Source organism: Xyrauchen texanus, chromosome 2 (assembly GCF_025860055.1).
Source record: "Xyrauchen texanus isolate HMW12.3.18 chromosome 2, RBS_HiC_50CHRs, whole genome shotgun sequence".
Taxonomy (NCBI): domain Eukaryota; kingdom Metazoa; phylum Chordata; class Actinopteri; order Cypriniformes; family Catostomidae; genus Xyrauchen; species Xyrauchen texanus.
Window position 1 is genome coordinate 38,005,720 of NC_068277.1, and position 13,959 is coordinate 38,019,678.

Sequence of the window (13,959 nt, forward strand, 5' to 3'; positions counted from 1 at the left end):
ACTGTATTGTATGTGATTTTACAAAACAAGTTATTTATCTCTATAACTAGTTTGTTCTTTAGGTGTTACTCGCTCTCTGTCACACACACAAACATTCATGTTAAATTATGCTTTGTTTCAGGTGGGCTGGATCTTGTCCACTCTTGATCAGCTTCAGCTTAATCCTTCACCTGCTGTGGCAGTACTTCCTCTGGGCACAGGAAATGACCTTGCTAGAACGCTAAACTGGGGTGGGGTGAGTGAGTAAAATTTCTGTCAAGAAAGGTGGATGTGCAAATACAGGCACTGTTGCCCCAAACGCCCATGAGAACAATTTTACTGAGCTATGTTTTTAGCCTTTGGTCATGCCTGTTTTCGATTCGTTTTCAGTTTCCTAACATCAGCGTTTTCCATAGTATGTGGTTATGAAGGGCGTTCTCTAAAGTCTCTGTTTTCGGTGGAGGAAAACGCTGTTCTAATGTTGATGAGAGGCATAAATGTAGCAAAATCAATGCATTATGAAATGAAAAACATGTTCGTGTAGATGTGGCTTTAATGTCAGTCAGTTCAAAATGTATCCATAGCATAGTCTGCTGCTATGGATTTTGTATACAACCAAACTTACTGTTTGTGTGTGTGTGTGCGCGTGTGCATGTGTGTGTGTAGGGTTACACAGATGAACCTCTGAGTAAAATTCTGTCTCACGTTGAGGATGGAAACATTGTTCAGCTAGATCGATGGAATCTTATTGTGAAGCCCAACCCAGATGCGGGCCCAGAAGAAAGAGATGAGCAGGTGACAGACAAGGTAAAAGCTCTGGTCCCCTCCACTCTCTCCTTGTGCTTTGCTGTTTTACACACAGTCAAAAGCAGCTTTTTCCATCTGGATCAGCAGCTAAATTGTGATAGTCAGATTTATCTCTGTTCCACAGCTTCCTCTAGATGTCTTCAATAACTATTTCAGCCTTGGTTTTGATGCTCACGTGACTCTAGAGTTCCACGAGTCTCGAGGTTGGTGCAAAGGCAATATTCTATTATTTTACAATATTATGTGACTACTGTATGTTAGACTTTACAGTAAAATCTTGTTTGCATGTTTGTGTCTTGAACGGTTCTTACTGGGTACTGTATGTCTGATAAGATTAAGTGCTCATTGAGATTAATTAGGTCTCTCTCTCCTCAGAGGCCAACCCTGAGAAATTTAACAGCCGATTCAAAAACAAAATGTTCTATGCTGGGGTAAATGAGAATCACACATTCTCTCACGCTCAAATGGCCATGTTCTCAGATGATTTAATGATTTTATTTGATATTTCCAATCTCCTGTTTTAATTGAAACATAATAATGTCAGTGGAATAGCAGTAATGATGATAGTTATGATGATATGGATAATGAATTTTCTTTTTAATACAGACAGCGTTTTCTGATTTCTTGATGGGCAGTTCCAAAGACCTGGCCAAACACATCAAAGTGGTGGTATGGTATTTTAACAAAGACCCTTTTGTGCCGTGCAAGAGAGAAAATGGAATTCATGCATGGAAATCTGTGTGTTTTGAAATGCTAATGAAGACTCTTTGGATTTAGGTCTCTGAAGTATTTTCATGTTTGTTTATGCGTTTCTTCCTCTTGGGTATTAAGCACTGAGAGAAGTGTCTACAGCAGAGTTGAAACTTTTTCCTGCTGACTGTTTTATTTTTCTAGAAGCTTAATGGGATAGTTTACCCAAAACTGAAAATTCTCTCATTATTTACTCATCCTCATGCCATCCCAGATGTGTTTGATTACTTTTTTCTGCTGAATACAAACAAAGATTTTTAGAAAAATATCTAAAGTCTCTAGATCTATACAATGCAAGTGAATGGTGGCCAGAGCTTATAAAGCCAGGGGTTAAATCCATATCTTCATTAGCGAAATGATAGGTGCGGGTGAGAAGCAGTTTGATATTTAAGCCCTTTTTTTTTTACTATAAATCTATGCTTTTTGTTTTTGGCGATTCACATTCTTTGTGTATATCTCCATATACCGGGCAGGGAAGAGATTTTATTGTAAAAATTGACATAAATATTGACCTGTTTCTCATCCACACTTATCATATTGCTTCTCAATATATTGATTTAACCACTGGAGTCAAATGGATTACTTTTATTCTGCCTTAATGTGCTTTTTGGAGTTTTAACATTTTGGCCACCATTCACTTGCGTTCTAAGGACCTACAGAGCAGAGATATTCTTCTAAAAATCTTTGTTTGTGTTCTGCAGAAGAAAGAAAGTCATACACATCTGGGATGGCATGAGGATGATTAAACGATAAAAATGTTTTGATTTGTACTGCTTTTATATCTCTCTTGTTCTGTATAGTGTGATGGGACAGATTTGACCTCTAAGGTCCAGGATTTAAAGCTGCAGTGCTTGGTCTTCCTCAATATCCCCAGGTAACACATAAACACGATCTACCTGTAATATTGATCTTTTCTTATATCTCTCACTTTCTCTAGGTTTTGTCCTTTTTCTGTCATTTGTTGTTGTTCTTAGAATTTCTCAATTTGTTTCTCTGCTCCAGATATGTCTGTGTAAAGTGTTTGAACGTTTGTATTTTAATGTTTATTGCAGGTATTGTGCAGGCACTATGCCATGGGGCAATCCAAGTGAGCATCATGACTTTGAGCCTCAGCGTCATGACGATGGCTGCATTGAGGTCATTGGATTCACAATGACATCACTGGTATGACTTACCACATTACATAAAAATTAAGTGACCTAACATCAGGAATAGGTATTTTGGTGAATTTTAAACTCTATTCATATTGTTTCTGTAGGCCACGCTGCAGGTTGGTGGTCATGGTGAGAGGTTAAATCAATGTCGTGAAGTCACTCTTACCACCTTTAAGTCGATCCCCATGCAGGTGGATGGAGAGCCTTGCAAACTAGCCCCATCTGTCATTCACATCTCCCTTCGAAACCAAGCCAACATGGTGCAGAAAACCAAGAGACGCACATCTATACCACTGCTCAATGAGTAAGTGCAACATGCACACATTTGTGATAACACACTCATTCTTAAGGTCTGTTCAAACCAAATCTGTGATGATTTTGCGAGTCGAATTTCCAACGAAAGTTCTATTCACAAAGAGAATGTAAAAAATGAAACTTAAAAACTTTTTCACCCCCTGTACAGTAGGTGGTGCTGTTGCTGTTCAACAAACATTTATACCAATCTCCTGCGATGCCCAGCTATCAATGCTAGATATTAATTTATTAAACGTGGTTAAAGCATTTATTTACCTAGTTTGGCATAACTGTTTCTTTGTTTTTTCTATGGTGTTGACGCATCTTGAGAAGTAAACTCAGCAAAAAAAGAAAAGTCCTCTCACTTTCAACTGCTTTGTTTTCAGCAAAATTAATATTTGTATAAACATAAAAAGATTCAACAATTAAGACATAAACTGAACAAATTTCACCAACATTTGTCTAACAGAAATGGAATAATGTGTCCCTGAACAAAGGGAGGGTGGGTGGGGGCTTAGCTCAGTCCGATGATGCTGTAACAGCCCCAGACCATGACAGACCCGCAACCTCCAAATTGATCCCATTCCAGAGTACAGGCCTTGGTGTAATGCTCATTCCTTCGATGATAAATGCGAGTCCTACCATCACCCCTGTTGAGACAAAACCGTGACTCGTCTGTGTAGAGCACTTTTTGCCAGTCCTTTCTGGTCCAGCGAAGGTGGGTTTGTGCCCATAGGTGACATTGTTGTCAGTGATTTCTGGTAAGGACCTGCCTTACAACAGGCCTACAACCCTCAGTTCAGCCTCTCTCAGCCTATTGCAGACAGTCTGTGCACTGATGGAGGTATTGTGCATTCCTGGTGTAACTCGGGCAGTTGTTGTTGCCATCCTGTACCTGTCCCGCAGGTGTGATATTCAGATGTACCAATCCTGTGTAGGTGTTGTTACACATGGTCTGCCACTGCGAGGATGATCAGCTGTCCTTCCTGTCTCCCTGTAGCGCTATCTTAGGCATCTCACAGTACAGACATTGCAATTTATTGCCCTGGCCACATCTGCAGTCCTCATGCCTCAGTGCAGCATAGGCAAAGGCATGCTCACACAGTTGAGCAGGGACCCCAGGGCATCTGTCTTTTTGTGGTTTTCAGAGTCAGTAGAAAGGTCTCTTTAGTGTCCTAAGTTTTTAACTTAACTGTGACCTTAATTTCCTACCGTCTGTAAGCTGTTAGTGTCTTAACGACCGTTCCACAGGTGCATGTTCATTCATTGTTTATGGTTCATTGAACAAGCATTGGAAAACATTGTTTAAACACTTTACAATGAAGTTCTGTAAAGTTATTTGGATTTTTACAAAATTATCTTTAAAACACAGTGTCCTGAAAAAGGGATGTTTCTTTTTTGCTGAGTTTATATAATCTGTGTATTTTTATGCAAATGTTAAGAGAGTAAAGAGTGCTGTTACATATTTATTTGCACATGTAATTTGCTACGAGTATATTCAAAATGGACTCCTGAACAATATTGTCTTTTTATAATGTCTGGATTAATGCCTGGATAATATAACACAAGATACAGTGATATAAATACAATTCAAATAATGTTCATTAAGAATAATAGGTGTAGTTTAAAATACGATGCATAATATTAAAACAATATAAAAGGAAACATTGTCTCACAGTCTTATTTAAATTATTGCAAAAGTTTAGGACCTATTATCCTTAAAATAAAAATAGCAGTTTGGTTCAGCAATTAATTTGTCTACAGAAAAACATTGCATGCAACAAGTCTTCTTATGGGAGATTTTACTATGAGCTTAGTGCAAACAAATTGCCGAACCTCGCTGCTATTTTTAATGCCATGAGAATATAACAGGCACAGTGATATACTGTATAATGTACATTAAGACAAAACACCAAAAGCAGACTTTCAAAAACAGACTGGGCTTTGCGGTACAAAGGGTTCATGAACTGCAGCTATGTCTTTTTAAATATTTAATTTTCACAGGTGTGTATCAGCTGCACGTCCAGTGTTACCAACACACTGGATTGAGAAGCTGCAGCGACTCTGACAAAAGCTCTTATCTTATTGGTCAGTCAGTATTCATTGCAGTCTGAAAAAAAAAAACTAATCTGACCACTCTCCATAAATTCCTGTTTAAAAGCTCATTTGGAACTAACAATTGCACCCAAACAATTATTTGGTGTGAACTGGCTTTCAGTTGAAAATTCTTTTATCTCAAAATTATTAATCTCAATAATATAATCACCCTTATGTTTATGTCAAACCTATTTGACTTTCTTCAGTGGAAACAAAAGGATATGTTGGGCAGAACGTTAACCTCAGTCACAATTCGCTTTCAATGTATGGAAAAAGATACAATGACTGTTAATAGTGACTGAGGCTAACATTCTGCTTAACATCTTTTGTGTTCCACTAAAGAAAAACAGTCATTTGAGTTTGGAAAAAGTTGAGGGTGAGTAAATAACGACAGAATATTCATTATCTGGGTGAACAATTCTTTTAGGAAGAATGTCATTTTGCAATTGCTGAATGTCCTTTAAAGTGCATGAAGGCTCTTTAAAAAGGCAACTGCATCAAATTTGCACACATCAACAAATGTCTATGTGGGTGCTTTAGTGGAATCAGATCTTTAATAAATGGTCAGAGTGAGACGAAAGTTCAACTCCTCTGGTTTGCTGTCTTTCTCAATTGAGGTGTTACTAAAAGTGAGAAGTTTAGTGTGATTTATAAGCTCTCTCTGTCTTATTGCTTTTCTCTGACACTCTAAAAATGAATAGATTACCCTCCTAAAAGGGACAGAGGAGCTTGCTTTAGTCCCGCTAATTTAGATAATCTTCGAATAAAAATCTTTGCTTAATTAGAAATTAGCTAATCTAATTCTCTCTCTGAGGTTTTGTTAATTTCACACCTGGCGGATTCTGTGGGGTCTAGCACTGTATCGATGGCAGATTGGCCCATAATGAAATTCCTGTTAAAATGCAAAATAACAGTGACAGATTTAATGAGTTTTGCGACAGCATCGCTAATTAGTGAAGTGGGAGTCAAGGGCAGAATACTGTACCTAACCAAGGTGGCAAATTACTATTACACTCTGCAGTTATTGAAAGCTTCAGTCTCTGAGATGTTTGTGCCATAGTTCCTGTTTGATTATATATGTACAGTATGTGTTTTTCTAATTAGATTTTTTTTTCTGTCTAGTAGTCAGCAACCGTTTCCAGAAAGGTTACGGATCAGAGTGAGTCGCATCAGCATGCACGATTATGAAGCTCTGCACTACGACAAGGAGAAGCTCAAAGAAGCTTGTGAGTATAAAATACACACACATAGAACATCACACTCACACAATTGCTGTCCAGAAAATACAATAATTCCTGGCGTGCTTTGACAGATCTCAAGGATTTGCGTGTGTAAATTTAAGCTGGACTTCTATTTCCCAGCACTAGGTGTCATTACAACACTGCAGTCAGTGATTGTAGTCTCTTCTGCAGTCATTCAATGGGTCTTTGAGAAACATTTATTTTTAAGAATAATTTCAGAAATATATTTAGCTTTATGTTAAAACACAGAGTATTTTACGAAGAATCCATCTAACATGGGATGTTAACATGGGATCACATTTCTCCTAAATCCAGTCTAGTTTTGTGTCAAGATTAACTGTTTCTCCAAAATTATGGTCTCTAATTTCTGGTTCAGAAGAGGTGTGTATTTAAAAGCGAGGGAGATAAAGGGGAAAACATTTTTGCTTTTGGTGTTCATACAGTTGTTCTGGACTCTCTCTCCTCTGATACAAACAAAAATAATATGCATTCCTGTGTCCGCTCTGCTTGCTGCTGTGAACCTCTCTTCACTGTTCTGATGTTGCTAAGCAACCCAACGTTCCACAATGGAAGAAATCTCCCATCATTCTGTATTCTCTCTCGGCTCATTTATTTATGCTTTCCCTGTTGCACTTCCTCTCTCTCTTCCTTCCCACCTTTCCAGAGAAACGTGCCGTCCTCTAGAGAAAGCTCATTTAATTCAGCTCATTTAATTCAGAAATATTGCCCTGCCTCTCTATGAGACTCAGCTGGATCTATGTCACAAGACACAGTAGGTCATGTCTACCACTCTTTCAGCTTTGAAACATACTGTATCTTCATCACATCAAGCCTGGTTGGGATTGCGACACTGAAATTAAACCATGCATAGCTGTTACAGATGTGATTAGGGTTGCCCACCATACCACAGAATGCACAGCCCCTTCTCTTGCGTTCAATCAAAACTAATTTTGTTTATCTAAAAACAGGTTTGCTACAATGATTGTAACAACAGAAAACAACACATCAACAAAACACATTCATCCATGCTATTACCCTTTGCCTCTAAAGTGACTTGGACACTAGGATGTGCATATACACAGGGCTCGAGTTGATGGGCGATGCAAGGGGATGGCACCACTCTTGTTGCAAGAAATACCAAAACGGATCCCCCTTGTAAAACCACCATGCCCTTTACCATCCCCTTTGGAATAATTGTGTCATGTATTACTTGGAACTAATTGTGCAAGTAAAATATAAAATGTTCTACGTTTAATAAAAAAACAGACTCAGAATCATCTGTAAGGTTGCCAGATTTCTGTAAGTGAAATCCTCCAATCAGATCTTGACACTTGTACAGTTTGGAAATATTCTGCCAGGGTGATGCTTTAGTCATGTAATCTGGCAACCATGAGCACATGAGCTCTCTCTCCACTGAGAAAAGATGGTGGTTTTATGAATTAAACACTGGCAGGCATGTCGGAGTTTAGCGATGGTTGACTTGTCCTTCCTAGTGTTCACATGAAAGTTACGCCACTGAAGGTAATGTTTCAAAAGATTCACACACTTAAAAAATGGCAAAGAGAACAGTTCAAGGAAATCTTTTGTCTTTCTTCAAAAAAAGGAGAACAGAATGTAACATATTGCTACGACAAATTTACAGTTACAATGTGTACATGTTTTAAATGAAAAGCATTTCAGGGTTTCGCCCATAAAACGCTTTTGTGTGTAGAACAACTTTTTATAGCACTGTTTAAGCATGTTTCACAGAAACAGCCCATTGGAGAAAAAATACGCGTCTGTGACAGTGAGCGAGCGATCTAGAAAAAACTTTTTCATGATCATAACATGGATTCTTTTCACGGAGTTCATCATAAAATACAAATACAGATGGTAACAGGTGCATATTATGGCCATTTGTCCTAAGGGTCAATGAAGTGATGCTAATTTTTGTCCAAATCTATACAATTAAAAAAGTTCATTAATTTCAGTAATTCAACTTAAAAGGTGAAACTAATATATTATATAGACTCATTACAAGCAAAGTAAGATATTTCAAGCCTTTATTTGATATAATTTTTATGATTATGGCTTACAGCTTATGAAAACCCCAAATTCAGAATCTCAGAAAATTAGAATATTACATGAAATCAATAAAAAAAAGGATTTTAAATACAGAAATGTCGGCCCTCTGAAAAGTATAATCATGCATATGTACTCAGTACTTGGTTTGGGCCCCTTTTGCATTAATTACTGCCTCAATGCGGCATGGCATGGATGCTATCAGCCTGTGGCACTGCTGAGGTGTTATGGAAGACCAAGATGCTTCAATAGCGGCCTTCAGCTCTTCTGCATTGTTTAGTCTCATGTCTCTCATCTTTCTCTTGGCAATGCCCCATAGATTCTCTATGGGGTTCAGGTCAGGCGAGTTTGCTGGCCAATCAAGCACAGTAATACCATGGTCATTGAACCAGGTTTTGGTACTTTTGGCAGTGTGGGCAGGTGCCAAATCCTGCTGGAAAATGAAGTCAGCATCTCCATAAAGCTTGTCTGCTGAAGGAAGCATGAAGTGCTCTAAAATGTCCCGGTAGACGGCTGCGTTGACTCTGGACTTAATAAAGCACAGTGGACCAACACTAGCCGATGACATGGCTCCCCAAACCAACACAGACTGTGGAAACTTCACACTGGACTTCAAGCATCTTGGATTGTGTGCCTCTCCATTCTTCCTCCAGACTCTGGGACCTTGGTTTCCAAATGAGATGCAAAATTTGCTCTCATCAGAAAAGAGGACTTTGGACCACTGAGCAACAGACCAGTTCTTTTTTTCTTTAGCCCAGGTAAGATGTTTGACATTTGAAGCCCATGTCCAGGACCCGTCTGTGTGAAGTGGCTCTTGATGCAGTAACTCCAGCCTCAGTCCACTCCTTGTGAAGCTCCCCCACACATTTGAATGGCCTTTTCCTGACAATCCTCTCCAGGCTACGGTCATCCCTGCTGCTTGTGCACCTTTTTCTTCCACACTTTTCCCTTCCACTTAACTTTCTATTAATGTGCTTTGATACAGCACTTTGAGAACATCCAACTTCTTTTGCAATTACCTTTTGAGGCTTTCCCTCCTTGTTGAGGGTGTCAATGATGGTTTTCTGCACAACTGTCAGGTCAGCAGTCTTCCCCATGATTGTGAATTCAACTGAACCAGACTGAGAGACCATTTAAAGGCTCAGGAACCCTTTGCAGGTGTTTAGCTGATTAGAGTGTGACACTTTGAGCCTACAATACTGAACCTTTTCACAATATTCTAATTTTCTGAGATTCTGAATTTGGGGTTTTCATAAGCTGTAATTATATCAAATAAAGGCTTGAAATATCTTACTTTGCTTGTAATGAGTCTATATAATATATTAGTTTCACCTTTTAAGTTGAATTACTGAAATTAATGAACTTTTGCACGATATTCTAATTTTTCGAGTTTCACCTGTACAGTACATGACAGGATACATGTACCCTCAGCAACCACTGCATAAACATCATATTTCATCATATTCTTTTCCTAATAATGACAGCAGATTAAACAACAGGCTTAAACCTCAGTCTACTCAATGCCTCCAGGTATATAGAGTTTTGTGTAGACTAAATTGCCACATCCTCCCCATCATTTCCTATTACTGTCTGATCCTATTACTAATCTGAGAATTAGTTTGAATGAGCTTGATTGGGTCTGAGTGAGCACTTGTTGGACATGGCACATACAACTGCCATTAATCATATTCATCAACATATATAGGGATATGCACAAAGACAGAGATTAATTAGGCAGAACTGCCATAGTTTCTTTCTTTTGCTTTCTTTTTTCCCCCATCTCTCTTCCTCTCTCTCCTTTTATTTTTACTCCTTCTCCCACTGCTGAACAGTATCTCCGGAGAGAAAAATGTGGGCCAAGTTTTTTACAATGCACAGCAGCCTGTTACTGTGAGAGTGATTGAATGATTCTGTTTCTTCATTCCATCTTTCTTTTTAACTCCAGTTTTTGTCTCTCTTCATCCTTATCTCAGCAATCCCACTGGGTCTCATCGTTGTCCCAGGAGACAGTGATCTGGAAACCTGCCGAGCTCACATTGAGAGACTACAGGAGGTAAAAATTGAGGGGGTGGGTCTAACAGATGGACTGGGGTATGATTTGAAAAATTAGATATTTAAAGGACAGGAAAAGAGAGAGGGGGAGAGAAGTGTTGTAGTTTGATTAATGATGGGAAAAGTCAGTCTCAGTGAGAATCTAATGACAGAAAGGTTTTGCTAAGTGCAACACGAATAGTATGGAATATTGACATTTCATGTCATCTCATACTGTCTTCGTTGCTTTATTACAGTAGTTATATAAAGATTTCACTTTCAGCTATGAAACTAAATGGTTCCCCAATAGGGTTGTGCCGATGGACGATATCATCGTCCATCGTGATGGCTGACCAACATCACGATGTAGAGCCACCATCGTGATGCCACGCCCCCTTTTGCGAGTCTCGCTAGTGTGACTCACTAATCCTAGTCTCTTCTATAGTTAACCTAAAAACTTTGCAGGGATTGCTCTGTAAATTAAATTGAGAAAATAGCTAATGCATATATGCTATTTTAAATACTGTATTATATGCCAGAGACGTGAAGTGTTAGTCTGTGAAAATACCGTGTCAGGCAGGCTACACAAATATTGATCTTGACATTGTTAGCTTCTTGTCTTTTTTTTACATGTCTTACACTGTACATTTAGATTAAAATATTTTATGTTGTAGGCTACAAGATAATAGCCTTTATTAATTAATTATTAGTAGTTGTAGTGTCTCAGAAAATCTTGTTCATTGTCACATAGCTCTTGTATACACTGAAGCGGCAGTTTAAGATAAACCCAGACCAGCGAACGTCAAATAACTTTTGTCTGGTTAATACTTTTAAAGAAAAATTTCCTTGGCCATAAATCCATAATGTCAAATCAAATGAAAGAAACAAGGTGAATATGAATAACACACATTTATTAAAACATAGAAGAACAACAAATAAAGAACAAGAAAACGGGAACAACACTCAGACCGAAACTCGGCATTAACATTTTACTTATAATTAGCAGCGCAAATAACTTCAGCACAGGCTACAAAATAAATTATGTTATTGAAATATTGTAAAGTGGTCATATGAACTACACAAATGAACGTTTAAAAAATAATATGCAAAATCGAATAGCTCCGCAACGGATGGCGAAAAATGCGTAAAGAAGTCTAATATCTTTCACCATAGACCATGTTTAAATTTCAATGTTTCTGGCCAGAAATACCAACATATTCACTTTATCTGGTTTTAATAAGCTGTGCTGAAGACCCGCTCTGATGGAGTACTGGTAGCACATATGCACAGATATTTCCGTGCTAATCTTGCCATGAACGGAAACCTTTTGTCGTTCGTTTTCCACCAAGTCAGCGGGTCCTCTTCCCCATCAATGGCCATTTCCTGCAGGTACATGGTCATTTCTGCCTCGACCTTTTGCTCATCAGTGAGCGTGGCTGTGGCCGCTCTCTTCGCAAGAAGGCTGCCCAAAGACGACTTTTTTTTCTTAGGCGCAATATATTAAAAAGCCCGGATGAGTAGGCTACTAATTAGTTGGGCTAGTAAAATAACGAAATTATAGTTTTTAAGTGGAAAATAGTATATATGTAAAGAGATATATTAAAATAAAAAGTGCTTAAAAGTGCACAACTCTTCTTAAGTGGAAGAAATATTTTGCCCCCTTACGTGCAACCTATTGGAAAGCGCGGATGAGTCAGTTGGGATAGTAAAATAACGAAATTATAGTTTTTAAGTGGAAAATAGTATTTATGTAAAGAGATATATTAAAATAAAAAGTGCACAACTCTTCTTAAGTGAAAGCTAAAAAAAAATGATTCACGTGTCGTGCAACCTACTGATAAAGCGCCGACGAGTCATTAGTTGGGTTAGTAAAATACCGAAATTATAATTTGTCATATAATTTTTGAAAATTCTATGAAATGATATAACCCCCTGCCCCGCCCCACCCCACCGACGATATCATCGTCCATCGCGATGTTTTACTGTCAACATCGTCAACTGCCAATTTAGGGGACATCGCCCAACCCTATTCCCCAATCAGTCAAAGCCTTTATCTAGAGAAATATGCAAATTATGGCTTGTTTTGTTGGCATTTGTAAGGCAAGAGCAGAAGACTTTATCTTAAAATATTACACATACGTACAGACACACACACACACACACACACACACACACACTGCTCTCAGCAGTCTTTAATTAAAGACCCTAGGCAGTAAAGTTGTGTGAAAACAGAGTCTCTGTGAAAAAACTGGCTGTTCTTTATTCTCAAACTCAAATTCAAATGCTCACTTTAATTCAGTCAGTCAGCAGACGATATGCTATTGCATCTGCTATGAAGGTGACAGTACAGGTGTGAGAGATCTGATTTGATAGGTAGAGTGTCTGATGTAATGGGATTTGTGTGTGTATCTAATGGAATGGGGTCTCCTGCAGGACTTTGTGTCGTGTCACCCATCTCTACAGCGGCTGGTGCTCCAGGTGGGTAAGGCACTGGAGAGAGGTGAGGCAGGCACACCTGGAGCACTTTCAGGAACAAGACTGTAAATACAGTCTGGACACTTGAACCAAGACCATCGAATCAGAATTCGATGGAAATTCCTTTGATGCAAACCTTGAAAACTAGATATACTAGAGCAGCACATTTATATTCTCTTATGGCCCTGAGAGAGAAATGTTTACCGAATTTACTGAAATAAGCAAGACAGTTTGTTTTCAGATAGTCCTTTACATCATCCCTGAAGCAAAGTATACCAGAATTCATCCTAAATCTCATCTCTTCCATCGTCCTGAGTGAGATAAGAGCGCTCTAACGCCTCCTAGACACTAATCTCTTTGTAAACATAAAGAAAACCCTCATTAGTTCTTCATTCCCTTATGACAGATGTTATGTCTGAAACTTCTAAATGGAACAAATTACAGTATGAGTTTGGTAAGCTAAATCCACCAGCTCAGCCCATCATTTTCCAGATTTTTCCCATGGACCCTAAGTGCTCCTGTGTGCTTTTTGTTAATGGATGCTGTCGTTCTTGTGTTAGCCTCTGTTAAGAATGGCAGCTTTATAGTGATGGTGCATGCAGGTGTTTGATTTTCATTTTGTGTTTGTGGATTCTGTGAGTATATTCTTTGTAGTGTGTACATTGTGTTTAGATCTGGGGTTGTTTGACTCAGTTGCATGAATTTCATGGCAAGTTATGCACAGTTAATGTTCAAATGGCAGTTTGAAGCTTTATGGAAAGAGATGTAACAAGAAGTGATGAAAGATATTTGTGTGTATGCTGAAAATAGTGAAGTTCTGCACTGTTCAGATGCCGTTTGTCTGTTCTGAGTTACATAAGATGGCACTAATCATGACTCCTCTCCTCTTATCTATTGCCCCTTTCCCATCTCCTACCCCATGTTTTCCTCCCGTCTCATTCTCAGGAAGGTGATGGGACCAAACCTAAGGCTTTGTCATCACAGAGGCTGTCGCCAAAATGGTGCTTTCTTGACTGTAAGTATTCTTTTCACTGCAGATTCACTGCGGCCTGCTACTGTACAGCACAGCA

At 38.6% G+C, this 13,959-nt stretch overlaps 1 protein-coding gene across 1 annotated transcript in view; it reads left to right on the forward strand.

The window, feature by feature from the left end:
- The window catches only part of LOC127652549 (diacylglycerol kinase zeta-like), a 103,251-nt gene that overhangs the window by 37,200 nt on the left and 52,092 nt on the right, over positions 1 to 13,959 (forward strand). The window contains exons 16-27 of the mRNA XM_052138739.1: positions 122 to 235; positions 646 to 786; positions 911 to 989; positions 1,162 to 1,217; positions 1,393 to 1,455; positions 2,337 to 2,410; positions 2,589 to 2,700; positions 2,795 to 2,994; positions 6,204 to 6,307; positions 10,357 to 10,436; positions 12,848 to 12,892; positions 13,835 to 13,904. Of these exons, the coding sequence (XP_051994699.1) occupies positions 122 to 235; positions 646 to 786; positions 911 to 989; positions 1,162 to 1,217; positions 1,393 to 1,455; positions 2,337 to 2,410; positions 2,589 to 2,700; positions 2,795 to 2,994; positions 6,204 to 6,307; positions 10,357 to 10,436; positions 12,848 to 12,892; positions 13,835 to 13,904 (1,138 nt within the window). The remainder of the gene's footprint in view (positions 1 to 121; positions 236 to 645; positions 787 to 910; positions 990 to 1,161; positions 1,218 to 1,392; positions 1,456 to 2,336; positions 2,411 to 2,588; positions 2,701 to 2,794; positions 2,995 to 6,203; positions 6,308 to 10,356; positions 10,437 to 12,847; positions 12,893 to 13,834; positions 13,905 to 13,959) is intronic.